The sequence below is a fragment of the Loxodonta africana genome, chromosome 4, assembly GCF_030014295.1.
Source record: "Loxodonta africana isolate mLoxAfr1 chromosome 4, mLoxAfr1.hap2, whole genome shotgun sequence".
In the NCBI taxonomy this organism is placed as follows: Eukaryota; Metazoa; Chordata; class Mammalia; order Proboscidea; family Elephantidae; genus Loxodonta; species Loxodonta africana.
Window position 1 is genome coordinate 144,406,474 of NC_087345.1, and position 27,323 is coordinate 144,433,796.

Below are 27,323 nucleotides of genomic sequence, written 5' to 3' on the forward strand. Positions count from 1 at the left end.
GAGGTTTGAGAACCATTGCTTTTAAGAAACTCAGTGCTAGAGGATATGAGGTGTCACTTTTTAAAATATGTAATCTGAACCTTGAAAACATTATGCTGAGTGAAATAAGTCAGTCATAAAAGGACAAATATTATGTGATTCACTTATGTGAAATATCCAGAACAGTCAAGTGTTTAGAGACCAGAGTTTGTTAGTGATTACCAGAGGGAAGCAGGAGAGAGGGTGAAGGGGACTCATTGCTTTCGGTGATACTCAGTTTTTGTTAAGGGTGATGAAAAAGTTTGGAAAGAGATTGTAGTGATGGTTGAACACCATGATGAACATAATTAATGTTACTGAATTGTACATGTAAAAAGTGTTGAAATGGCAAATGTTTTGTTATATATATATTTAGCACAATTAAAAAAATATAATTTGTACAAAAATCTGTATGCTTTGTGTCATAGAAAGTCCTGTAGCCTGCTTTGTGACTTTATTCCATTCCTTTGGTGATTTGGGTGGCATCAGCTCAGAATAGTTTTTTTTTCTTAATAAATAATAATAATAAATAGACTTTATTTTTAGAACGGGGCCCTGGTGGCACAGTGGTTAAGAGCTCAGCTGTTGACCAGAAGGTTGGCAATTCAAATCCACCAGCCCCTCCTTGGAAACCCTATGGAGCAGTTCTGCCCTGTGATATAAGGTTGCTATGAGTCAGAGTCAACTTGATGGCAATGGGTTTGTTTTGTTTTTTTTTGGTTATTTTTAGAACAGTTTTAGGTTCACAGAAAAATTGAGAAGATTGTACAGAGTTTTCTGTTATACCCTCCTCCTGCCACCTATTTTCCCCTATCATTACCTCTTACATTACTACGGCACCTATGCCACAGTTAATGAGCCAGTATTGATACATTCTTTTTTTTTTTTTTAATTTTATTATGCTTTAAGTGAAAGTTTACAAATCAAGTCAGTCTCTCACACAAAAGCCCATATACACCTTGTCACACACTCCCAATTACTCTCCCCCTAATGAGACAGCCCGCTCTGTCCCTCCACCCTCTCTTTTCATGTCCATTTCACCAGCTTCTAACCCCTCCACCCTCTCATCTCCCCTCCAGGCAGGAGATGCCAACATAGTCTCAAGTGTCCACATGATCCAAGTAGCTCATTCCTCACCTGCATCCCTCTCCAACCCATTGTCCAGTCCAATCCATGTCTGAAGAGTTGGCTTCAGGAATGGTTCCTGTCCTGGGCCAACAGAAGGTCTGGGGGCCATGACCACTGGGGTCCCTCTGGTGTCAGTCAGACCATTAAGTCTGGTCTTACAAGAATGTGGGGTGTGCATCCCACTGCTCTCCTGCTCCCTCAGGGGTTCTGTGTTGTTTTCCCTGTCAGGGCAGTCATCTGTTGTAGCCAGGCACCATCTAGTTCTTCTGGTCTCAGGATGATGTAGTCTCTGGTTCATGTGGCCCTTTCTGTCTCTCGGTCTCGTAATTGCCTTGTGTCCTTGATGTTCTTCATTCTCCTTTGCTCTAGGTGGGTTGAGACTCATTGATGCATCTTAGATGGCTGCTTGCTGGCATTTAAGACCCCAGATGCCACTCTTCAAAGTGGGATGCAGAATGTATTCTTAATAGATTTTATTATGCCAATTGACTTAGATGTCCCCTGAGACTATGGTCCCCAGACCCCTGCCCCTCCTACGCTGGCCTTCGAAGCATTCAGCTTATTCAGGAAACTTCTTTGCTTTTGGTTTAGTCCAGTTGTGCTGACCTCTCCTATTGTGTGCTGTCTTTCCCTTCACCTAAAGTAGTTCTTAAAAGAAAAAAACCCACACTATCTAATTATTGAATGCCCCTCTCCCACCCTCCCTCCCTCCCCCCTCTCATAACCACAAAAGAATGTTTTCTTCTCAGTTTAAACTATTTCTCAAGTTCTTATAATAGTGGTCTTATACAATATTTGTGCTTTTGCCACTGACTGATTTCACTCAGCATAATGCCTTCCAGGTTCCTCCATGTTATGAAATGTTTCACAGATTCCTCACTGTTCTTTATCGACGCGTTGTATCCCACTGTGTGAATATACCATAATTTATTTATCCATTCATCCATTGATGGGCACCTTGGTTGCTTCCATCTTTTTGCTGTTGTAAACAATGCTGCAGTAAACATCGGTGTGCATATATCTGTTCATGTAAAGGCTCTTATTTCTCTAGGATATATTCTAAGGAGTGGGATTGCTGGATCGTATGGTAGTTCTGTTTCTAGCTTTTTAAGGAAGCAGCAAATTGATTTCCAAAGTGGTTATACCATTTTACATTCCCACCAGCAGTGTATAAGTGTTCCAGTCTCTCAACAGCCTCTTCAACATTTATTATTTTGTTTTTGTTTTTTTATTAATGCCAGCCTTGTTGGAGTGAGATGAAATCTCATTGTAGTTTTGATCTGCATTTCTCTAATGGCTAATGATCATGAACATTTCCTCATATATCTGTTAGCTACCTGACTTCTTTAGTGAAGTGTCTATTCATATCTTTTGCCCATCTTTTAATTGGGTTATTTGTCTTTTTGCAGTTGAGTTTTCACAGTGGCGTGTAGATTTTAGAGATCAGGCGCTGATCAGAAATGTCATAGCTAAAAACTTTTTCCCTGTCTGTAGGTAGTCTTTTTACTCTTTTGGTGAAGGCTTTGGATGAGCATAGGTGTTTGATTTTTAGGAGCTCCCAGTTATCTCGTTTTTCTTCTACATTCCTTATAATGTTTCGTATACATGTTTTAGGGCTTCTAACATTGTCCCTATTTTTTCTTCCATGATCTTTATCGTTTTAGATTTTATATTTAGGTCTTTGATCCACTTTGAGTTAGTTTTTGTGCACGGAGGGAGGTGTGGGTCTTGTTTCATTTTTTTGCAGATGGATATCCAGTTATGCCAGCACAGTTTGTTAAAAAGACTGTCTTTTCCCCATTGAACTGTTTCGGGTCCTTTGTCAAATATCAACTGCCTGTAGGTGGATGGATTTATGTCTGGATTCTGAATTCTGTTCCATTGGTCCATGTATCTGTTGTTGTACCAGTACCAGGCTGTTTTGACTACTGTGGCGGTATAATAGGTTCTAAAATCCGGTGAAGTAAGGCCTCCAGTATTGATACATTCTTAACAGAATTCCTTTGTTCCTTAGTCCTTAGTGTTTAACTATTGTCTTTGATGTTTCAAGTTTCTTTTCTTGATACCACATTACATTTAGTTTTCATGTGTCCTTAGGCTCTTCTTGGCTGTGACAGTTTCTCAGGCTTTTCTTGATTTTGGTGACCTTGACAGTTTTAAGGAGTATTGGTTTAGTATTTTGTAGGTGCTTGTCTATTGAAATTTATTTGGTGTTTTTCTCATGATTAGATTGTGGTTATGGTGATTTGGGGGGAAGACCTCAGAGGTAAAGTGCCATTTTTATCACAGGATATCAAGGGGAGTACACACTATTCACATGATTTATGACTGTTGTAGTTGACCTTGATCACTCAGCTGAAGTAGTGTTTGTTAGGTTTCTCCACTGTGAAGTTACTTTTTCCCCTTTGTCCATATCCTGCTCTTTGGAAGGACGTCACTATACTAAGCCCACACTTAAGGAATGGGGATTTGTGGCCTTCTTCTTGAGGGTGGAGTATCTACATAAATTATTTGGAATTCTTCTACAAGGGAGATTTGTCTCTTTTCCCCATTTATTTATTCAATCATTTAATATCAGTATGGACTCATGAATATTTATTGTATACTTTGGGTTGCAGTCCACTCGGAATAGTTTTATAGCAATAAAGCGCTGTTTTTTGAAGGCCTAGTTTTCCTTGGACTTTGGTGATCGTATCATCAAAGCACCTAATATTCGATTACCGTAAGTTATGAATACATGGAGAAAATAATAAATACCATGAGTTTGGGGAAGAGCAGTATCTTTCCAGCTGGAGTGATTAAGGAAGTCAGGACTGGGGCTGAATTTTGAAGGGTAGAAAATTATTTTGATAGGGGAAAAGGACTTCTAGCCAAGGCAGAAGGAAATAAAAAGGCTCAGGGAATAACAGCCATACTTGTGGCTGGTTTATGTAGGGCAGTTTTAAAAATTAATGTTGAAAGGCCTCTCAAAGGAAAGGGCAGAAACCCTCCCTACTCTCTCTTAATCTTTTGTATAATTTGAGCTTCTTTGTAAGATTTAATTTAGAAAAATGGGTAGAGTTGCTTAAAAGAAAAGCTTACTATTGGTGTTGAGGAGTAATGGGAAATAAAGGCTATCCACATGGTGAAGGAACTTCAAAGTGAGCTCATTACTTTTTTCTTCATGCATGTTCATTCTTTATGGCTAGCGGATGTCTTAAGTGGGAATGATTCATTTGGCAGAGGTATTGAGAATCATTTGACAGGGACAGTAGAGTGGAGGTAAAGAGACCACGTAGGTTCGTAACGAAGTTTGAGTTTTTGAGCTAAGGTGGTAGCAGTGATAGAAAAAGATGGTTATAAACGTTATAATGGTAAAATTATCAAAATTTGGATTTGGGGGTAAGGGGTAAACAAAAATTACCTGAAATTTCATGATCCCATTGCTGTAGAGTTGATTCTCATAGCGACTGGATAGGACAGAGGAGAACTGCCCCATAGGGTTTCCAAGGTTGTAATCTTTGTGGAAGCAGAGTGCCACATCTTTCTTCTGTGGAGTAGCTGGTGGGTTCAAATCACCGACCTTTTAATTAGCAGCCAAGCACTTTAACCACTATGCCACCAGGGCTCTTAGAGGTTTCACGATAGAAAATGCTATTTTTAACATCTGGGAATAAGGACCAGTAATTTTTATTTTTTAATTTTTATTGTGCTTTAAGTGAAAGTTTACAAATCAAGTCAGTCTCTCATACAAAAATTTATGTGCACCTTGCTGTATACTCCTAATTGCTCTCCCCCTAATGAAACAGGATGCTTCTTCCCTCCACTCTCTCTTTTCGTGTCCACTCGGCCAGCTTCTGACCCCTTCTGCCTTCTCATCTCCCCTATAGACAGAAGATGCCAACATAGTCTCATGTGCCTACTTGATCCAAGAAGCTCATTCTTCACCAGTATCACTTTCTATCCCACAGTCCACTCCAATCCCTGTCTGAAAAATTGGCTTTGGGAATGGTTCCTGTCTTGGGCTAACGGAATATCTGGGCAACATGACCACCAGGGTGCTTCTAGTCTCAGTCAGACCGTTAAGTCTGGTCTTTTTGTGAGAATTTGGGGTCTGCATTCTACTGTTCTCCTGCTCCCTCAGGGGTTCTCCGTTAGGGCAGTCATCGGTTGTAGTTGGACACCATCTAGTTCTTCTGGTCTCAGGCTGGTGTAGTCTCTGGTTTATGTGGCCCTCTCTGTCTCTTGGGCTTGTAATTACCTTATATCTTTGGTATTCTTCATTCTCCTTTGGTCCAGGTAGGTTGAGACCAATTGATGAGTCTTAGCTGGCCACTTGCTAACGTTTAAGACCCCAGATGCCACTCTCCAAAGTGGGATGCAGAATGTTTTATTAATAGATTTTATTATGCCAGTTGACTTAGATGTCCCTTGAAACCATGGTCCCCAAACGCCCACCCCTGCTACACTGGCCTTTGAAGTGTTCAGTTTATTCAGGAAACTTCTTTGCTTCTGGTTTAGTCCAGTTGTGCTGACCTCTCCTGTACTGTGTGTTGTCTTTCCCTTCACCTGAAATAGTTCCTATCTACTATCTAATTAGTGGATATCCCTCTCCCTCCCTCCTTCCCTCCCCCCTCGTAACCATCAAAGAATATTTTCTTCTCTGTTAAAACTGTTTCTCGAGTTCTTATAATAGTGGTCTTATACAATATTTGTCCTTTTGCAGCTGACTAATTTCACTCAGCATAATGCCTTCCAGGTTCCTCCATGTTATGAAATGTTTCACAGATTCATCAGTATTCTTTATCAATGTGTAGTATTCCATTGTGTGAATATACCATAATTTATTTATCCATTCATCTGTTGATGAGTACCTTGGTTGATTCCATCTTTTGCTATTATAAACAGTGCTGCAGTGAACGTGGGTGTGCATATATCTGTTCGTGTAAAGGCTCTTATTTCTCTAGGATATAGTCCAAGGAGTGGGATTGCTGGATCATATGGTAGTTCTATTTCTAGCTTTTTAAGGAAATGCCAAATCGATTTCCAAAGTGGTCGTGCCATTTTACATTCCCACCAGCAGTGTTTAAGTGTTCCAGTCTCTCCACAACCTCTGCAACATTTATTGTTTTGTGTTTTTTTGATTAATGCAAGACTTGTTGGACTGAGATAAGACCATTGATTTTTTGATTACCAAGCTCGTGTTTAGGAACAAGTGGTTTTACAGTTGGAATTTCCAAATACCCTTTCCTTGTAGAGTTAGTAACTAGTTGGGTTTAGCAAGGCCTGGCCTTGGCAGTGATAGAAATTGTGCTAACATACATCAGGGAGGGTTGCTGACTCCTTTTGTTTTGTTGTTTTGCAATAGAGTTTTAGATTTGGTGTGGAAATAGCTTATGTGGGAGCTACTATCTTGGATGTCTGCAAGAGAGTAAGGAAGAAGACTTTGGTTGGAGGATACAATCAGAGTAAGTTTTTCAGTTGCTGTGCTTTTATTTGTTACAAAATTTTGTTTTCCACTTATTTTGATTTGCCATAGAGTTTGTGCTCTCTCCCAAAAGGTGGCATTAGAGGCGATACAAAGGGGCAAGTGGCCCTGTTGTCCCGGACAAATGCCAATGTGTTTGATGAGGCTGTGCGGGTGACTGAAGGAGAAGTGCCTTCAAAGATACATTTGATTGGGGTAAGAGTAAATTTCTGTTGACTGCTTCATGTACAGAAACTTTGCAGATGGGCATATCCAGTCAAAACATTCAACTTAATTAGCATTATTATGTAAGAAAGCATTTGTGTTTTTGACCGTTTTCACTAGGCTGAGCTGTGACTGAAATCTTTGTCCCTGGCTTTTCTAATTATGCTATAAAGTCAGGGCAATAACAAAGGAGGATCCTATCTCTCACTCTTTAAAAATTATCTTTCACTATATGAATGAGGCTGCTGGTTATTGGGTTTCTACCTGAAGTTTTTCTGGTTGTGTGTTGTTCATTGTTCTAAGAACAACTGAGGTAACAACACGCTGAGAAGCACTAATGTTCTCTGGTGATTGAGTTTGAACACCTGGGTTCTAGCTCTGGTTCTGTCACTAACTTTGTGTGGCTTGGAGCAAGTCACAACTTCTGTGTGCCTCATTCTCTCCTTCTCTAAGATAGAATAATGCCTTTTCTTTACCTGTTTCATGGGGAAGTTAGGAGGATTAACTGATACGCGTATGGCATTTTTAACTCTTTGAAGCAATGTGGTATGACTAAAGTATATTCATTCATTCATTTATGAAAAAATATTTTTTTTAATAATTTTTATTGTGCTTTAAGTGAAAGTTTACAAATCAAGTCAGTGAAAAAATATTTTTGAGGGCCTACTATGTGCTAGGCACTCAATAAATATAGTAAGTGAATCATAACCAAAAGGTGTTGTAATTTTTCTCTTTTTTATTTATAAAGATTATATAGCCATATTATAGAAATTTTGGGAACTGAAGGGAAGAGAAAAAATCACCCGTAATCTCAGTATTTTGTATAATAATTTTTATTTTTCCTAATTTTTTGTCTTTCTCCTTGTGGATGTATACATTGTATAATTATAATTGTAGTGTACATAAAAATGTATGCTATTTTTCACTCAGCACATAGCATAGTTTCTTTCACATTCCTACTTTGATGACTTTACAATATTTCATCCAGTGACTATAGCATAATTTAGCTTTTCATTTTAAGAAAACGGTACTTTTGGAATATTATCCATGTTGGGCATAATGAAAAGTAAGTTCTCTTCCCCTCTCATACATCCATTTATCGCCTGTAATATGTATTGTTGTACTTGATTACATCTGGTTTCGAATTATAATGCATACTGTCTTATTTTGGTCTCTGTTTTTTATTGATGTTTTACGTTTCTCTTCTCAGTGAATGGGGCCCTTGTTGTCTCTTTCTTTTGTGTTAGTGCTTCACTCTGTCCTAGCGCTGGAGCACACAGTGCTCAGCAGACACTCCTTGGGTAGAATTGGGTTAAACTGTGGTATAGTTAGCTCTCTCACCCAGGAGTTACCTTTTAAAATGTACAATAATTGGGATCTAAAGATAGTCTGTAGTTCTTCCCTCAGAAGAAACCATGGTGAGTATTCATACTCAGTACTTTATACCCAGGTACCATTTGTATTCTTCATTACAGTCTTTTTATATTCCTGGAAGGTAGATTTAAATTGCCCCTTTATTAATGAAAAAACAGAGTACAGCTAGTTTTTTTGAAAACATAGGAAGAGTTTGAGGTAGCAGCCAAAGCGTAGAATTTGATGATGCTGAGTTTCAGGTGGCATTATAGCTGAGTACTTTGTGCTTGATCAAGTGTCCTGCTTACTGTCTTTATGCTTTGGGTATGATATGAGATCTGTTTCCAAGAAATCATCTCATTTCAAATTCCCATCTGTACATTTACTTTGTTTTGTTAAAACAAAAGCAAACAAACAACAAAACAAAGCAAAAAACAAAAACAAAAAAACAAAAATCCCACCAAAAAACTCTTTCAGGGGATTAAATCATTTGGATTGGACAGAATCATTGATATTTGGATCCTTCTTCAGCCAGAGGAAGAACGGAAGAAACGTGAGTACCCTGCTGGCCTTGGTGCAGTGGAAGGAAGCACTCAAATGGCAAGGGACGGGAAAAGAGTGGGCCATTCTCGGTCAGTGTTCTTAATTTCCTTCCGGAGAAGGGTAGAACTAGTGTTGTTGCTCTTTTCCCATGAAGAGTGGGATGCCTGAGGCCTCCTGTTTTCAGAGATACTTGCAGCTCTTTCTGGATCCTTCTGTTAGAAGTCTAAGTTTCTTTTAACCCTGATCCCTTATGCTGTCTTCACCATCATCTTTCTGTCTGCCTGGGCAGCTTTACACACAGAATCTTCTGCATGAGCCCCAAATTATAATTTCTAACATTTCTATAGCGCTTTTCTTTTCACAGTTACAGCGCTATTTTAGATCCCTGTGAAGTAGGTATGGAGCTCAAGGGTAGGGTTCTTTATCCTCAGTTTAGAGATGGAGAGGCTAAAGCACAGGTAATTTCACTGACTTGCCCAGGAACACACAGCAAATTTAGTGATGTAGTCAGGACTAGAACCTGGATTTCCCAACTTTAAAGCCATTGATCTACTATGTTGTTGGTTGTAAATGTGTAGCTGTTGCCACTGTATTTTAGTGCAGCTTATATCATGTTAACCTGTTATGCATTCTCCTTAGAAAACCTCATTATTAAAGACAAATTTATTAGAAGATGGGTACACAAAGAAGGCTTTAGTGGTTTGAAGAGGTATGTGATTGCTGCCGAGGATAAGGAGCTTGAAGCCAAGATTGCCGTGGTTGAAAAGTATAATATCAGGATTCCAGAACTGGTGGAAAGGATAGGAAGATGCCATATAGAAGATTTGGACTTTGCAGGTAAGGAAAACAGTTCTTAAATTCCCACCAGGAGAAGGAACACATGTTCTTCAGATGCTTCTTGCCTGCATGAAATACCAGTTATTGGCATTAAGAGAAAGGGGATTGAAGTTGTCATTCATTAGGGGCTCTTTACTTCTGTTCTACTTCCAAGCGGGTAGAGCAGGGTTTTCTAACCTGAATGTAACCATCGTGTAACTGTGGACAAGCAACTCAACCTCTTCTGGGCCTTTGTCCCTTTATCTGTAAAATACAGGAGGTGGATAGTCACTTAGAGCTCTGGAATGGTATTCTGAGACGTACTACTTCTCCTGCAGCTAATTTTCTACTTTTCTCATTTATTAATGTATTTATTTTTGATTGTGGTTTCATTTTTTTTCCCAAGGCTACACATAGGCAAGAAAATGTAGTTAGGGTTTTAAGAGTATATTAGAAAGCATATAGTTCCCCCCTCCCCCCCTTTTTTCCTTCCCTGTCAAGTCTCCATCTAACGGCTGTGTTTTAATTCTAGAGTACATTTTGGGCACTGTGCACAAAGCCAAGGGATTGGAGTTTGATACAGTGCATGTCTTGGATGATTTTGTGAAAGTGCCTTGTGCCAGGCATAATCTCGCACAGCTCCCCCACTTCAGAGTTGGTAAGGAGATTGGTTGCACTCTTCTGTTTAAGCCATTAAAAGTTCATGGGGATGCTTCCTCTTGACTGCCTTACTTTCTGTTGGATGGTGTGGCCTCCTGGTATGACCCCTCTAGAAGAAAAAAACACCTCCTAGTCCTAACTCTTAGTTCTTATACTGTGGTTTTTAGAAAAACCAAACCTTCACAAGGTCCACCTCTCTAAGGGCTGTTTGTTTGCAGGGAGGTTATGCTTTTTGTGGCTACTTACAGGCATTTCTCTTCAGCTTTGAGTGTTTTACCATCAGACACCAGGTGACTTAGCCTCATAAAAGCTTGAAAGTTTTATGTAGTTTCTCACCAAGATCCTTTTTTCTTTAATCTGCCCTCTTTTTAATAAAGAGATCAGAAAATCATAAAAGGTGAAATAGTGAGTACTCTATCATTTGTTTGCTTTTTTGTAAATTTATACTCAAGGCTATTTCTTAAACTCTAAGTATCAGAGTTGTTGTTTTGGTTTTAAATGTTAGAATAAACTCATTTAAAGTTTCCCTAGAAACAAACAAACAAGAACTCTCTATTAACCATGGATTAAAAATTTGGGGGCATAGCATACATTGGAATGCCAAAAACATAAATACTAAAAATTCCTTATCTTGGCTAAATATACTCAAAATGAGGGAAAGACATGATACTGAGTGTAAATTGGAGTAGAATGGGGACAGGAGGTGGCCAGAGAGAGAGAGAGATTAACTGGTTTACTTTTTTGAAGTTTATTTAATTTCTAACCCGCCCCCCCGCCCACTGGTCATTACATGTTTACATAATTTTTTTTGGTAACAGCTTTATTAGTTATAATTCACATACTATACAAATTTACTCATTTAACGTGTACAAGTTGATGGCTTTTAGTATATTTATAGGCCAGTGCTTTTTATTGAATATCTCTGTGCTAAGTATTATGAATGAGAGGAGAGGTGTAAGGCAGTAAAGACTTGTAAATTTACTTTTCTTCCCTGGTTGTCCCATGACAACACAAGACATTTCCAGATTGGACTAGGTAGTACCAGAGAGACCGCATAATGAAATGGAAAGAACGTGGACTTTGGACAGGAGTAGACTGGATGGTGCAAATGCTTAAGCAGTCGACTACCAACAGAAGGGTTACTAGCAGAAAGACTGGCAGTTCACACCCACCCAGACCCACCTCGGAAGACGGGCCTGGCGATCTGCTTCTGAAAGGTCATAGCCTTGAAAAAACCCTATAGAGCGGTTCTACTCGGCACACATGAGTCGCCATGAGTTGGAATCAACTTGATAGCACCTAACAGCGATGCCAGACTTGGGTTCAAATCGTGGACACTTGATAAACTATGGCCTTGTTTGTTTAAGTGATTTACCATCTTAGTTTCCTTATTAGGCTTACAGGATTGTCGTGAGGATAACTGAGATAATGAATGTACATATTTACTTGGTATATCACATGTGTTGAATAACGAACAAACTTCCAGGTTTACCTATAGTAGGACTAAATAAAACTCAGTGTACTCTACCATTAGCCTGTCAGGCTTTTGGAGTTGGTGTGTATAGGAAAAGTTTGTGTATACTGCCAGCAAATTGTGAGTGGATGTTTTTTGGTGGGGAAGGGTGAAGGGTAGTAAACATTCAGATAAGAACGTAAATTTTTATCAGCAGTCTTTTGACGTTATATGTATTTTTCCTTTCCTTTCTTTAGAGTCATTTTCTGAGGATGAATGGAATTTACTGTATGTTGCAGTGACTCGTGCCAAGAAGCGCCTCATCATGACCAAATCATTGGAAAACATTTTGACTTTGGCTGGGGTAAGAGACATGGATACCAAAAAAAAAAAAAAAAAAAAATCCACTGCCGTGAAGTCAATTTCGACCATAGCGATCCTATAAGGACAGAGTAGAACGGCTCTATAGGGTTTCCTAGGCTGTGATCTTTACGGAAATAGACTGCCACCTATTTTTTCCCTGTGAAGCCTCTAGTGGGTTCGAACTGCTGACAGGTTAACAGCCAAGCACTTCAACCACTGTGCCACCAGGGCTCCGAGACATGGGTAGCCTGAGTTAATTTAACCATGTTTGAATTTGGCTTAGTTTGAATAAGGGATCACCCCGTAGGCATTCAAAAGCCTTTAGGTCAGGAGCTGGAGTACAGCTCCTGTATGTACAGAGGCCAGTTGTTAGTGCAAGAAGTATTCCAACCAAACAAACAAGACGTGGGTTCTTTTCAAATTTTATTTTAAAAGTTTTTTTTTTTTAAACATCAACCGTGTTCATGTATTGCTTCATTTTTCCCTTGCTTAGTTAATTCTCAACATCCTTGGGGGGAAAAAAGGCAAGAATGTTTTCTATGCCTAAAATTCTTCCCTCCCATGCCCTAGACCCTTTAGAAATGGCAGCTGCCACCACCAATAGGCTTCTCTGAAGGCGTATGTCCTTGCAGGGAAGAATAAGTGTTTAGTCCCCTGGCCTCTTGTCACTAGCTAACATGCAGAAAAGTGAGCTTAGTCAGCCCTCACTCTTTACCCTTCACAAACCAAGTGTTTCCCCTCCTCTCTTTACGTACTTGTATCTTTTCTGCTTTTCACAGGCTAGCTAGAGTAGAAACTATTTAGTCTTTTCAACCCTATTGGAAACTACAACAGAGATTTGAGCTAATATTACTACTTAGTCCATCTTTCCCTGAGCCAAAAATGCTTATGCCTGAAACCTAAAACTTAAATATAAAAGTTAATATAAATACACCTTTATTCTTTAGCTATCTCCAAAACAAACAGTTTTGTCTAGCAGGATGATTTATTCAGAGTGCCGTCTTGTCCTGTTCTCTCAGGGAATTGAGAAATACTAGAAGCTGTAGAGTCTAAGCATTGTAGCTAACGGCTTCACACCTTGTGGGAAGGGTAGTACCTCTGTTTTAGTAAATGGTGGCTAGAGTCTCAAAGTTGTTAAGTGATGCTAAGACAGAACCCTGGTAGTCAAAATTGAACATTTATTGAGTACTTTCTAGGCACTGGGGGTATAATGCTAGGCAACAGAAATTCCGTGCCCTCATAGGCTCCACGTTTTAGACAAAGGAACAAACACTGAGTTTGTTTAAACAAATACGTTTCTGTTTGCATTTTTGAGGAAGATAATATTAGGGTTAAAAAGGAAGAAGCTACAAATAAATGCTCTATATGACCCATCACAATGGTGGAGTCTCTTGTGTAAGAAAGACTGGTTACCTTGCACCTGAATCACCCACTGAAGGTTCAAGAGATGGTTTAGAGCAGGGGTCAACAAACTTTGTCAGTAAAGGACCGATAGTGAATATTTTAGGCTTTGTAGGCCATCTGGTCTCTGTTGCAATTACTTAACTCTGTTGTTGTAACAGGAAACAGTCACAGACAATATGTAAACAAATGAGCATGCTGTGTTCCGATAAAACTTAATTTACGAAAACAGGCACTGTACTGGATTTGGCCTACCAGCTGGGGTTTGTTGACTTCTGGTTTGAGATAAATGTGACTTTTCTTAATCTCCAAGCCAGGATCCCAGGAAGTTAAGCAGAATAGTAGTTTTCATGTACAAATAGTCTTAAGAATCACCTGAAGATCTTGTTAAAATATAGATTCTGATTCAGTATGTCTGGGGTAGAAATGTAAATTCTTAGCAGAGGTTTTAACTGAAATGAAACAGTTTGAAGCTCTGGTCAGAACAGAAGGTAGTGGTAGCCAGGCACCATCTAGTCCTGGCCTCAGGGTAGAAGAGGCCGTGGTTCATATGGGCTGGTAGTTCTGTGGACTAGTTTGTTCTATGAGTCTTTGGTTTCCTTCATTCTCTTTTGCTCCAGACAAGTAGAGAACCAATAGTTGTGTCTTAGATGGCCGCTCGTAAGCTTTTAGGTTCCCAGATACTATTCACCAAACTAGGATATAGAACATTATCTTTATGGACTATGTTATGCCAGTTGACTGAGTTGTCCTACGAGACTATGGTCCCAAGCTTTTGAACACAGCAAACCAATCCCATGAGTTGTTTGGTTATGTCCAGGAAGTATCTGTAACTGTGCCCCCATGTGTTTTATTATATATATGAGTATATATGCAGCACACACAAACATGTAATACATATGCCTACAGATACACCTATACATGGACACCCATGTACTCATATGTGCCTTCCTGTACACCTGTTGTTAGGTGCCGTTGGGTCAGTTCCGACTCACAGCGACCCTACGCACAACAGAATGAGACACTTTGCAGTCCTGCGCCATCCTTAAAATCGTTGTTATGATTGAGTCCATTGTTGCAGCCATTGTGTCAGTCCACCTTTCGTCTTCTTTTCCCCTGACCCTGTACTTTACCAAGCGTGATGTCCTTTGCCAGGGACTGATCCCTCCTGACAACGTGTCCAAAATATGTAAGATGCAGTCTCGCCATCCTTACTTCTAAGGAGCATTGTGGTTGTACTTCTTCCAGGACAAATTTGTTCATTCTTTTGGTAGTCCATGGTATATTCAGTATTCTTTGCCAGCACCACAATTCAAAGGTATCACTTCTTCAGTCTTCCTTATTCATTGTCCAGCTTTCACATGCATATGATGCGATTGAAAATACCACGGCTTCGGTCAGGCGCACCCTAGTCTTCAAGGTGACATCTTTGCCTTTCAACATTTTAAAGAGGTCCTTTGCAGCAGATTTGCCCAGTGCAATGCATCTTTTGATTTCTTGACTGCTCCTTCCATAAGTGTTGACCGTGGATCCAAGGAAAATGAAATCCTTGGCAACTTCAGTCTTTTCTTCATGTATCATGCATAATGTTGCTTATGGTCCAGTTGTGAGGATTTTGTTTTCTTTTATGTCGAGGTGCGATCTATACTGAAGGCTGTGGTCTTTGATCTTCGTTAGTAAGTGCTTCAAGTCTTCTTCACTTTCAGCAAGCAAGGTTGTGTCATCTGCATAACACAGGTTGTTAATGAGTCTTCCTCCAGTCCTGATGCCCCGTTCTTCATATAGTCCATCTTCTCGTATTATTTGCTCAGCATACAGATTGAATAGATATGGTGAAAGGATATAACCCTGACGCACACCTTTCCTAGCTTTAAACCCTTCAGTATCCCCTTGTTCTGTCTGAACAACTACCTCTTGATCTATGTAAGATTCCTCGTGAGCACAATTAACTGTTCTGTAATTCCCATTTTTTGCAGTGTTATCCATAATTTGTTATGATCCACACAGTCAAATGCCTTTATGCAATAGTCAGTAAAACACAGGTAAACATCCTTCTGGTATTCCCTGCTTTCAGCAAGGATCCATTTGACATCAGCAATGATATCCCTGGTTCCACGTCCTCTTCTGAAACCAGCCTGAATTTCTGGCAGTTCCCTGCTGATATATTGCTGCAGCTACTTTTAAATGATCTTCAGCAAACTTTTACTTGCATGTGATATTAATGATATTGTTTGATAATTTCCATATTCGGTTGGATCACCTTGGGAATAGGCATAAATGTGGATCTCTTTCTGTTGGTTGGCCAGGAAGCTGTTTTCCATATTTCTTGGCACAGACGAGTAAGCACCTCCAGCGCTGCATCTGTTGGTTCAAACACCTCAATTGATACCTGGTCAATTCCTGGAGCCTTGTTTTTCACCAGTGCCTGCAGTACAGCTTGGGCTTCTTCCTTCAGTACCATCAGTTCCTGATCATATGCTACCCTTGAAATGGTTGAACCTTGACTAATTCTTTTTGGTATAATGACTCTGTGTATTCCTTCCATCTTCTTCTGATGCTTCCTGCATCATTTAGTATTTTCCCCATAGAATCCTTTACTGTTACAACTTCAGGCTTGAATTTTTTCTTCAGCTCTTTCAGCTTGAGAAATGCCAAGTGTGTTCTTCCCTTTTGGTTTTCTATCTCCAGCTCTTTGCACAAGTCATTATAATACTTTGTCTTCTCAAGCGACCCTTTGAAATCTTATGTTCAGTTCTTTTATGTCATCATTTCTTCCTTTTGCTTTAGCTGCTCGACGTTCAAGAGCAAGTTTCAGAGCCGCTTCTGACAGCCGTCTTGGTCTTTTCTTTCTTCCCTGTCTTTTCAATGACCTCTTGCTTTCTTCATGTATGGTGTCCTTAATGTCATTTCACAACTCGTCTGGTCTTCGGTCATTAGTGTTCAGCGCGTCAAAACTATTCTTGAGATGAGCTCTAAATTCAGGTGGAATATACTCAAGGTCGTCTTTTGGCTCTTGTGGACTTGCTCTGATTTTCTTCAGTTTCAGCTTGGACTTGCATATGAGCGATTAATTAATGGTCTGTTCCACAGTTGGCCCCTGGCCTTGTTCTGACTGATGATATTGAGCTTTTCCATCATCTCTTTCCACAGATGTAGTCGATTTGATTCCTGTGTGTTCAATCTGGCGAGGTCCATGTGTACAGTCACTGTTTATGTTGGTGAAAAAAGGTATCTGCAATGAAGAAGTCATTGGTCTTGCAAAATTCTGTCATTCAATCTCCAGCATTGTTTCTATCACCAAGGCCATATTTTCCAACTACCAATCCTTCTTCTTTGTTTCCAGCTTTTACATTCCAATCACCAATAATTATCAATGCATCCTGATTGCCTGTTCGATCAATTTCAGACTGCAGCAGCTGATAAAAATCTCCAATTTCTTCATCTTTGGCCTTAGTGGTTGGTGGGTAAGTTTGAATAATAGTCATATGAACTGGTCTTCTTTGTAGGTGTTTGGATATTATCGTATCACTGACAGCGTTGCACTTCAGGATAGATCTTGAAATGTTCTTTTTGGAGATGAATGCAACGCCATTCCTCTTCAAGTTGTCATTCCCGGCCTAGTATACTATATGATGTCCAATTCAAAATGGCTGATACCAGTCCACTTCAACTCACTAATGCCTAGGATATCAGTGTTTATGCATTCCGTTTCATTTTTGATGATTTCCAGTTTTCCTAGATTCATGCTTTGTACATTCAAGGTTCCGATTATTAACGCATGTTTGCTGGTGTTTCTTCTCATTTTTGAGTCATGCCACATCAGCAAATGAAGGTCCTGAATGTTTTACTTCATCTGTATCGTTAAGGTCGACTGTACTTTGAGGAGGCAGCTCTTCCTCAGTCGTCTTTTGAGTGCCTTCCAACCTGGGGGATCATCTTCTGGCACTATATCAGACAGTGTCCTGCTCCTATTCATAAGGTTTTCACTGGCTGATTCTTTTCGGAAGTAGACTGCCAGGTACTTCTTCTAGCCTGTGTCAAGTCTGGAAGCTCAGCTGAAACCTCTCCTCCATGGGTGACCCTGCTGGTACCTGAATATTGGTGGCATAGCTTCCAGCATCATAGCAACACAATACGACAAACTGACAGACATGTGGGGGCCTATGTATATATATACCTGTGTAACCATACATATTTTTTCGTTCCTACTGTTGCAAAATTATGTATGTTATAACATTTACCAAAACTGTCCCATATGCTTCCTAATCTCATCATTTACTTTTTTTATTAACTTTCATTAAGCTTCAAGTGAACGTTTACAAATCCAATCAGTCTGTCACATATAAGTTTACATACATCTTACTCCGTACTCCCACTTGCTCTCCCCCTATTGAGTCAGCCCTTTCAGTCTCACCTTTCGTGAGAATTTTGCCGGCTTCCCTCTCTCTCTATCCTCCCATCCCCCCTCCAGACAAGAGTTGCCAACACAATCTCAAGTGTCCACCTGATATAATTAGCTCACTCTTCATCAGCATCTCTCTCCCACCCGCTGACCAGTCCCTTTCATTTCTGATGAGTTGTCTTCGGGGATGGTTCCTGTCCTGTGTCAACTGAAGGTCTGGGGACCATGGCCGCCGGGATTCCTCCAGTCTCAGTCAGACCATTAAGTTTGGTCTTTTTATGAGAATTTGGGGTCTGCATCCCACTGATCTCCTGCTCCCTCAGGGGTTCTCTGCTGTGCTCCCTGTCAGGGCAGTCATCGATTGTGGCCGGGCACCAACTAGTTCTTCTGGTCTCAGGATGATGTAGGTCTCTGGTTCATGTGGCCCTTTCTGTCTCTTGGGCTCTTAGTTGTCGTGTGGCCTTGGTGTTCTTCATTTTCCTTTGCTCCAGGTAGGTTGAGACCAATTGATGCATCTTAGATGGCCACTTGTTAGCATTTAAGACCCCAGACGCCACATTTCAAAGTGGGATGCAGAATGATTTCATAATAGAATTATTTTGCCAATTGACTTAGAAGTCCCCTCAAACCATGTACCCCAGACCCCCACCCCTGCTCCGCTGACCTTTGAAGCATTCATTTTATCCCGGAAACTTCTTTGCTTTTGGTCCAGTCCAACTGAGCTGACCTTCCATGTATTGAGTGTTGTCTTTCCCTTCACCTAAAGCAGTTCTTATCTACTGATTATTCAGTAAAAAACCCTCTCCCACCCTCCCTCCCTCCCCGCCTCGTAACCACAAAAGTATGTGTTCTTCTCAGGTTTACTATTTCTCAAGATCTTATAATAGTGGTCTTATACAATAGTTGTCCTTTTGCCTCTGACTAATTTCACTCAGCATAATGCCTTCCAGGTTCCTCCATGTTATGAAATGTTTCAGAGATTCGTCACTGTTCTTTATCGATGCGTAGTATTCCATTGTGTGAATATACCACAATTTATTTACCCATTCATCCGTTGATGAACACCTTGGTTGCTTCCAACTTTTTGCTATTGTAAACAGTGCTGCAATAAACATGGGTGTGCATATATCTGTTTGTGTAAAGGCTCTTGTATCTCTAGGGTATATTCCGAGGAGTGGGATTTCTGGGTTGTATGGTAGTTCTATTTCTAACTGTTTAAGATAACGCCAGATAGATTTCCAAAGTGGTTGTACCATTTTACATTCCCACCAGCAGTGTATAAGAGTTACAATCTCTCCGCAGCCTCTCCAACATTTATTATTTTGTGTTTTTTGGATTAATGCCAGCCTTGTTGGAGTGAGATGGAATCTCATCGTAGTTTTAATTTGCATTTCTCTAATGGCTAATGATCGAGAGCATTTTCTCATGTATCTGTTAGCTGCCTGAATATCTTCTTTAGTGAAATGTGTGTTCATATCCTTTGCCCACTTTTTGATTGGGCTGTTTGTCTTTTTGTGGTTGAGTTTTGACAGAATCATGTAGATTTTAGAGATCAGGCGCTGGTCGGAGATGTCATAGCTGAAAATTCTTTCCCAGTCTGTAGGTGGTCTTTTTACTCTTTTGGTGAAGTCTTTAGATGAGCATAGGTGTTTGATTTTTAGGATCTCCCAGTTATCTGGTTTCTCTTCATCATTTTTGGTAATGTTTTGTATTCTGTTTATGCCCTGTATTAGGGCTCCTAGGGTTGTCCCTATTTTTTCTTCCATGATCTTTATCGTTTTAGTCTTTATGTTTAGGTCTTTGATCCACTTGGAGTAAGTTTTTGTGCATGGTGTAAGGTATGGGTCCTGTTTCATTTTTTTGCAAATGGATATCCAGTTATGCCAGCACCATTTGTTAAAAAGGCTATCTTTTCCCCAATTAACTGACTCTGGTCCTTTGTCAAATATCAGCTGCTCATACGTGGATGGATCTATATCTGGGTTCTCAATTCTGCTCCATTGATCTATGTGCCTGTTGTTGTACCAGTACCAGGCTGTTTTGATTACTGTGGCTGTATAATAGGTTCTGAAATCAGGTCGAGTGAGACCTCCCACTTTCTTCTTCTTTTTCAGTAATGCTTTACTTATCCGAGACTTCTTTCCCTTCCGTATGAAGTTGGTGATTTGTTTCTCCAACACATTAAAAAATGACATTGGAATTTGGATCGAAGTGCGTTGTATGTATAGATGGCTTTTGGTAGAATAGACATTTTTACTATGTTAAGTCTTCCTATCCATGAGCAAGGTATGTTTTTCCACTTAAGTATGTCCTTTTGAATTTCTTGTAGTAGAGCTTTGTAGTTTTCTTTGTATAGGTCTTTTACATCCTTGGTAAGATTTATTCCTAAGTATCTTATCTTCTTGGGGGCTACTGTGAATGGTATTGATTTGGTTATTTCCTCTTCGGTGTTCTTTTTGTTGATGTAGAGGAATCCAAGTGATTTTTGTATGTTTATTTTATAACCTGAGACTCTGCCAGACTCTTCTATTAGTTTCAGTAGTTTTCTGGAGGATTCCTTAGGGTTTTCTGTGTATATAATCATGTCATCTGCAAATAGTGATAACTTTACTTCCTCCTTGCCAATCCGGATGCCCTTTATTTCTTTGTCTAGCCTAATTGCCCTGGCTAGGACTTCCAGCACGATGTTGAATAAGAGCGGTGATAAAGGGCATCCTTGTCTGGTTCCCGTTCTCAAGGGAAATGCTTTCAGGTTGTCTCCATTTAGAGTGATATTGGCTGTTGGCTTTGCATAGATGCCCTTTATTATGTTGAGGAATTTTTCTTCAATTCCAATTTTGGTAAGAGTTTTTATCATAAATGGGTGTTGGACTTTGTCAAATGCCTTTTCTGCATCAATTGATAAGATCATGTGGTTTTTGTCTTTTGTTTTATTTATGTGATGGATTGCATTAATGGTTTTTCTAACATTAAACCAGCCTTGCATACCTGGTATAAATCCCACTTGATCATGGTGAATTATTTTTTTGATGTGTTGTTGGATTCTATTGGCTAGAATTTTGTTGAGGATTTTTGCATCTATGTTCATGAGGGATATAGGTCTATAATTTTTTTTTTTTGTAATGTCTTTACCTGGTTTTGGTATCAGGGAGATGGTGGCTTCATAGAATGAGCTGGGTAGTATTCTGTCATTTTCTATGCTTTGGAATACCTTCAGAAGTATTGGTGTTAACTCTTCTCTGAAAGTTTGGTAGAACTCTGCAGTGAAGCCGTCCGGGCCAGGGCTTTTTTTTGTTGGGAGTTTTTTGATTACCGTTTCAAACTGTTTTTTTGTTATGGGCCTATTTAGTTGTTCTACTTCTGAATGTGTTAGTTTAGGTAGGTAGTGTTTTTCCAGGAATTCATCCATTTCTTCTAGGTTTTCAAATTTGTTAGAGTACAATTTTTCCTAATAATCTGAAATGATTCTTTTAATTTCATTTGGTTCTGTTGTGATGTGGTCCTTCTTGTTTCTTATTCGGGTTATTTGTTTCCTTTCCTGTATTTCTTTAGTCAGTCTAGCCGATGGTTTATCAATTTTGTTAATTTTTTCAAAGAACCAGCTTTTGGCTTTGTTAATTCTTTCAATTGTTTTTCTGTTCTCTAATTCATTTAGTTCAGCTCTAATTTTTATTATTTGTTTTCTTCTGGGGCCTGATGGATTCTTTTGTTGCTCACTTTCTATTTGTTCAAGTTGTAGGGACAGTTCTCTGATTTTGGCTCTTCTTTTTGTATGTGTGTATTTATCGATATAAATTGGCCTCTGAGCGCTGCTTTTGCTGTGTCCCAGAGGTTTTGGTAGGAAGTATTTTCATTCTCGTTGCTTTCTATGAATTTCCTTATTCCCTCCTTGATGGCTTCTATAACCCAGTCTTTTTTCAGGAGAGTATTGTTCATTTTCCAAGTATTTGATTTCTTTTCCCTGGTTTTTCTGTTATTGATTTCTAGTTTTATTCCCTTGTGGTCTGAGAAGATGCTTTGTAATATTTCGATGTTTTGGACTCTGCAAAGGTTTGTTTTATGACCTAATATGTGGTCTATTCTAGAGAATGTTCCATGTGCGCTAGAAAAAAAAGTATACTTTGCAGCAGTGGGGTGGAGAGTTCTGTATAAGTCAATGAGGTCAAGTTGGTTGATTGTTGTAAGTAGATCTTCCGTGTCTCTGTTGATCTTCTTACTGGATGTCCTGTCCTTCTCCGAAAGTGGTGTGTTGAAGTCTCCTACTATAATTGTGGAGGTATCTATCTCACTTTTCAATTCTGTTAAAATTTGATTTATGTATCTTGCAGCCCTGTCACTGGGTGCATAAATATTTAATATGGTTATGTCTTCCTGATCAATTGTCCCTTTTATCATTATATAGTGTCCTTCTTTATCCTTTGTGGTGGATTTAAGTCTAAAGTCTATTTTGTCAGAAATTAATATTGCTACTCCTTTTTTGCTTATTGTTTGCTTGATATATTTTTTTCCATCCTTTGAGTTTTAGTTTGTTTGTGTCTCTAAGTCTAAGGTGTGTCTCTTGTAGGCAGCATATAGATGGATCGTGTTTCTTTATCCAGTCTGTGACTCTCTGTCTCTTTATTGATGCATTTAGTCCATTTACATTCAGCGTAATTATAGATAAATAAGTTTTTAGTGCTGTCATTTTGATGCCTTTTTATGTGTGTGGTTGACAATTTCATTTTTCCACATACTTTTTTGTGCTGAGGCGTTTTTCTTAGTAAATTGTGAGATCCTCATTTTCATAGTGTTTGACTTTATGTTAGTTGAGTCGTTACGTTTTTCTTGGCTTTTATCTTGAGTTATAGAGTCGTTATACCTTTTTGTGGTTACCTTATTATTTACCCCTGTTTTTCTAAGTAAAAACCTATCTTGTATTGTTCTATATCGCCTTGTATCACTCTCCATCTGGCAGTTCAATGCCTCCTATATTTAGTCCCTCTTTTTGATTATTGTGATCTTTTACCTATTGACTTCCATGATTACCTGTTATGTGTATTTTTTTTTTTTTAATTAATCTTAATTTGTTTGTTTTTGTGATTTCCCTATTTGAGTTGATATCAGGACGTTCTGTTTTGTGTCCTTGTGTTGTGCTGATATCTGATATTGGTTTTCTGACCAAACAATATCCTTTAGTATTTCTTGTAGCTTTGGTTTGGTTTTTGCAAATTCTCTAAACTTGTGTTTATCTGTAAATACCTTAATTTCGCCTTCATATTTCAGAGAGAGTTTTGCTGGATATATGATCCTTGGCCTGCAGTTTTTCTACTTCAGTGCTCTGTATAAGTTGTCCCATTCCCTTCTTGCCTGCATGGTTTCTGCTGAGTAGTCTGAACTTATTCTTAGTGATTCTCCCTTGAAGGAAACCTTTCTTTTCTCCCTGGCTGCTTTTAAAATTTTCTGTTTATCTTCGGTTTTGGCGAGTTTGATGATAATATGTCTTGGTGTTTTTCTTTTTGGATCAATCTTAAATGGGGTTCGATGAGCATCTTGGATAGCTATCCTTTCGTCTTTCATGATGTCAGGGAAGTTTTCTGTCAGGATTTCCTCAACTATTTTCTCTGTGTTTTCTGTCCTCCCTCCCTGTTCTGGGACTCCAATCACCCGCAGGTTATCCTTCTTGATAGAGTCCCACATGATTCTTAGGGTTTCTTCATTTTTTTAAGTTCTTTTATCTGATTTTTTTTCAGGTATGTTGGTGTTGATTCCCTGGTCCTCCAGATGCCCCAGTCTGCATTCTAATTGCTCGAGTCTGCTCCTCTGACTTCCTATTGCGTTGTCTAATTCTGTAATTTTATTGTTAATCTTTTGGATTTCTACATGCTGTCTCTCTATGGATTCTTGCAACTTATTAATTTTTCCACTATGTTCTTGAATAATCTTTTTGAGTTCTTCAACAGTTTTATCAGTGTGTTCCTTGGCTTTTTCTGCAGTTTGCCTTATTTCATTTGTGATGTCTTTAAGCATTCTGTAAATTAGTTTTTTATATTCTGTATCTGATAATTCCAGGATTGTATCTTCATTTGGGAAAGATTTTGATTCTTTTGTTTGGGGGGTTGTAGAAGCTGTCATGGTCTGCTTCTTTAAGTGGTTTGATATGGATTGCTGTCTCCGAGCCATCACTGGGAAACTAGTTTTTCCAGAAAATCTGCTGCGTCCAGTCCAAATCCCGGCGGGACGGTTCCCCGGCTGGGACGCTGCTCTCCCCGCTCCAAGACCAGTCACTGCCTCCCGGGGACTTCTCCCACCGGCTGCGTCGCCACACCACCTGTACGAGCTGGCTGGGCCCCCTCCCGGTGATAGTTCGGGGGGTGGAGCAGCTCTCTGTGCTTGTGCCGTACCTGACTGGTACGCTGGCTCCAGGCTCTGAAAACAATCGCTGCTTCCCCGTATTAGTTCGTTCTCCGTCTCTAAATCTGTGTTTGTTGTTCAGGGTTTGTAGATTGTTATGTATGTGATCGATTCTCTTGTTTTTCCGTGTCTTTGTTGCAATAGGGATCCGAGGTAGCGTCTGCCTAGTCTGCCATCTCGGCCCCGCCCTCATCATTTACTTTTGTCATGTTGTATAGACTTCATCCATATTGGGTATTGCCTTTCCCATCACCAAAAATAGCAAGTGTCTACTATCTAGAAAGTTATTCCCCTTCCTCCCACTCCCATCCATGGCTTTCTGTGTGTATACCTACCTTGATTTTTTATAAAAGCGAGACCGTGCAATATTTGTCCTTCTGTGATTGATTTATTTCACTTAAGTTTCTTAATTTAGAGTTCTCCAGAACTTTTACCACTCCCACCCCATTTTTAATGCTGCTGCGTTATTGCAGAAAACTGGGTCAGTTGTCGTATAGAATGTTCCACGTTTTAGATTTGCTTCCTTGTGTGGTTGTATAACTTACTCTGCTGTCGCCTAACCTGGGTTTCCTGTAATAGGAAGTTAGTCATAGAGGCTTGATTAGATATGAGTTTAACTCTTCTAGGAGAAATGCTGCATAGGTGGGGCTGTGTGCTCTGTATTGCAGGAGGCTCATAATATCAGGCTATCTCCCTTTTAGTAATACTAAGTGGTTCTCCTTTTTAGTAGACAGAGCTAGGAAATCTGTGTTTTTTAAAATTATTATTATTTAAAATTTTTATTGTGCTTTAGGTGAAGGTTTATAGAGCAAATTAGTTTGTCGTTAAGCAATTAATACACGTATTATTTTGTGACATAGGTTGCCAACCCCATAACATGTCAACACTCTGTCCTTCTCAACCTTGGGTTCCCCGTTACCAGCTTTCCTGTCCGCTCCTGCCTTCTCATCCTTGCCCCTGGACTGGTGTGCTCATTTAGTCTCATTTTGTTTCATGGGCCTGGCTAATCTTTGACTGAAGGGTGAACCTCAGGAGTGACTTCAGTACTGAGTTAAAAGGATGTCTTGGGGCCATACTCTTTGGGTTTCTCTAGTCTCTGTTAAGCCAGTAAGTATGGTCTTTTTTTTTTTTTTTTGTGAGTTAGAATTTTGATCTACATTTTTCTCCAGCTCTGTTCAGGACCCTATATCTGTTTTTTGTTTTTAAAAAGGAAAAATCAACAGTTCATATTGATAATTCTAATTCATTTTTTTTTTCTTTTTAAAAAAGCTTTTCATTGTTAAATATGATACAAATACAGAGAACAGCATAAAACGATATACAACTTAAAATTATCATGAGGTAAACATCCACCCAGTTCGGGAGGTGGGATTTGCCAGCATCCCAGTCTGGCTTCCTGGTGGTTCCTCCCAATCATTGCAGTGTTTCTCTCTCCTGAGAGTAGTTATGAGAGTAACTACCATCCCAATTTGTGTGATAACCATTTTCTTACTTTTTCTCAGAGTTTTTTTTTTAACCAAATGTGCACTGCTGAAACTTTTTTTTTAATATACGCTCCCTTCATTCATTCATTTTTTAAAAAAGGCTGCTTTGTATCCGCATTGTCAGAGCCTTTAGCCTTGCCATTTATAACTCTCATTAATTGTAGTACTACAGTCCAATTTAGGTTTAACATTAAAAGGTTTTTACTTCTTTACAGTTGAATCTTTTTTCTTATACTGAAAATCTTGGTTCCTAATAGTATTTACTAACTACTTACTTATATTCTCCTCCTGTATATAAAAGTTTCACAATAATACCAATGTTACTATTAACAGTTAGAATACTGAATGGAATTTAAGATCTCTAATTGCTCCATTTTTCCCACTAACGTTATATAATCAAAATATTATGTTCTAAAGGCACTTGAAATAAATATTTTTTTCCTCCTCTGGTTTTATCACCAATCTGATGTACAGCTAGATGTATTTATTTGCTTATTTTTTATTTATATATGTATATCGAATATATAAAACATATTTATGTTTTCACAGTGAAACTTTTGTAACCAGGTATATTTAGAGAAGTCCCCTGTCTCCTTCAGACCAGTGTCTCCCTCCACCACTGGTAGCTGTTTTTTTTTTAAGTTAGTTTTTAATTTATTCACTATTTCTTTTTTGCAAATGTTAGCAAATACGTATATATTTTCTTTTCTTTTTCACAAAGGTAGCATTCTAACTCCTCTGTACCTCGCTTTTATCACTTAATGATGTAGAAATCACTCTTTATCAGATCAGAGAGCTCTTTTTTGTTCCTTTTTACAGCCGAGTAGTATATCACTGTGTGGATGGACCATGGCTTATGTAGTCCCTCAGTAATGGACGTTGGGTTATTTCCAATCTTTTGATTTTAATAATGCTGTGCTGCATAACCTTATGCATGAATCGTTTTGTATTGTTGCCTGTGAATATTTGGGATGAATTTCTAGAAGTGGAATTGCTCGGTAAAGGATAAATGCTTATGTGATTTCTCTAGGTATTGCCAGGCTTTTCCCAGAGGTTGTATCATTCTGGTCTCCCCAGTTATGTATGAGAATTAAATAGGCTTTTCAAAGTTAATTGGAAGTGTATCAGTTGGTTACTATGCACATTTTATGGAGAAAGTGTGCTTTACCTGTAAAACAAAAGAAAATACATAATCAAGAGAAATACTTCCCCTTTGCCAAGGCTGGGGAAGGAAACACCTGCCTGTTCACAGGGGTACTTGGAGGAAGCCCCAGAAATACTGTCCATTCGTGTGAACAGATGTTCATAAGTCTGACAGACTTTGCGTGAGGGGAAGTTCTTCTGCTTTTTCTTTATCACAGCCCATGTCATCACAGGTTAATGATTTAGAGGATATGAAAGCATGTTGTGAACTGTGGGGCTAAGCTTGGTGGCATTTTAGAGACTGAAAGTGAGCCATTGTTTTCCACTGCCTAGAGCCATCAACATGTCATCTCCCCTATAACCAGGAATGGATTAGGCAGAGCCCTTTTTCTCTGACCGCCTTAGAAAATATAGCTAGGGTGATCAGCAAAAGCCCTTTTTGTTTGCATGCTTCTTTAAAGTTTGAGGAAGTAAAGGTAATCATTATACTGTTGAATG

The 27,323-nt window shown here is 39.2% G+C and overlaps 1 protein-coding gene across 7 annotated transcripts in view; it reads left to right on the forward strand.

Moving 5' to 3' along the window:
• Positions 1-27,323, forward strand: part of FBH1 (F-box DNA helicase 1) — a 96,555-nt gene that overhangs the window by 39,223 nt on the left and 30,009 nt on the right. For 6 of the 7 annotated variants that reach the window (XM_064284825.1, XM_010590760.3, XM_010590762.3 and 3 more), the window contains 6 exons: positions 6,494-6,593; positions 6,687-6,808; positions 8,648-8,723; positions 9,353-9,550; positions 10,062-10,187; positions 11,900-12,006. In XM_064284825.1, the coding sequence (XP_064140895.1) occupies positions 6,494-6,593; positions 6,687-6,808; positions 8,648-8,723; positions 9,353-9,550; positions 10,062-10,187; positions 11,900-12,006 (729 nt within the window). Of the gene's footprint in view, positions 1-6,493; positions 6,594-6,686; positions 6,809-8,647; positions 8,724-9,352; positions 9,551-10,061; positions 10,188-11,899; positions 12,007-16,749; positions 17,556-27,323 lie in introns of those variants that run through there. The other variant, XM_064284824.1, reaches the window with a different exon arrangement.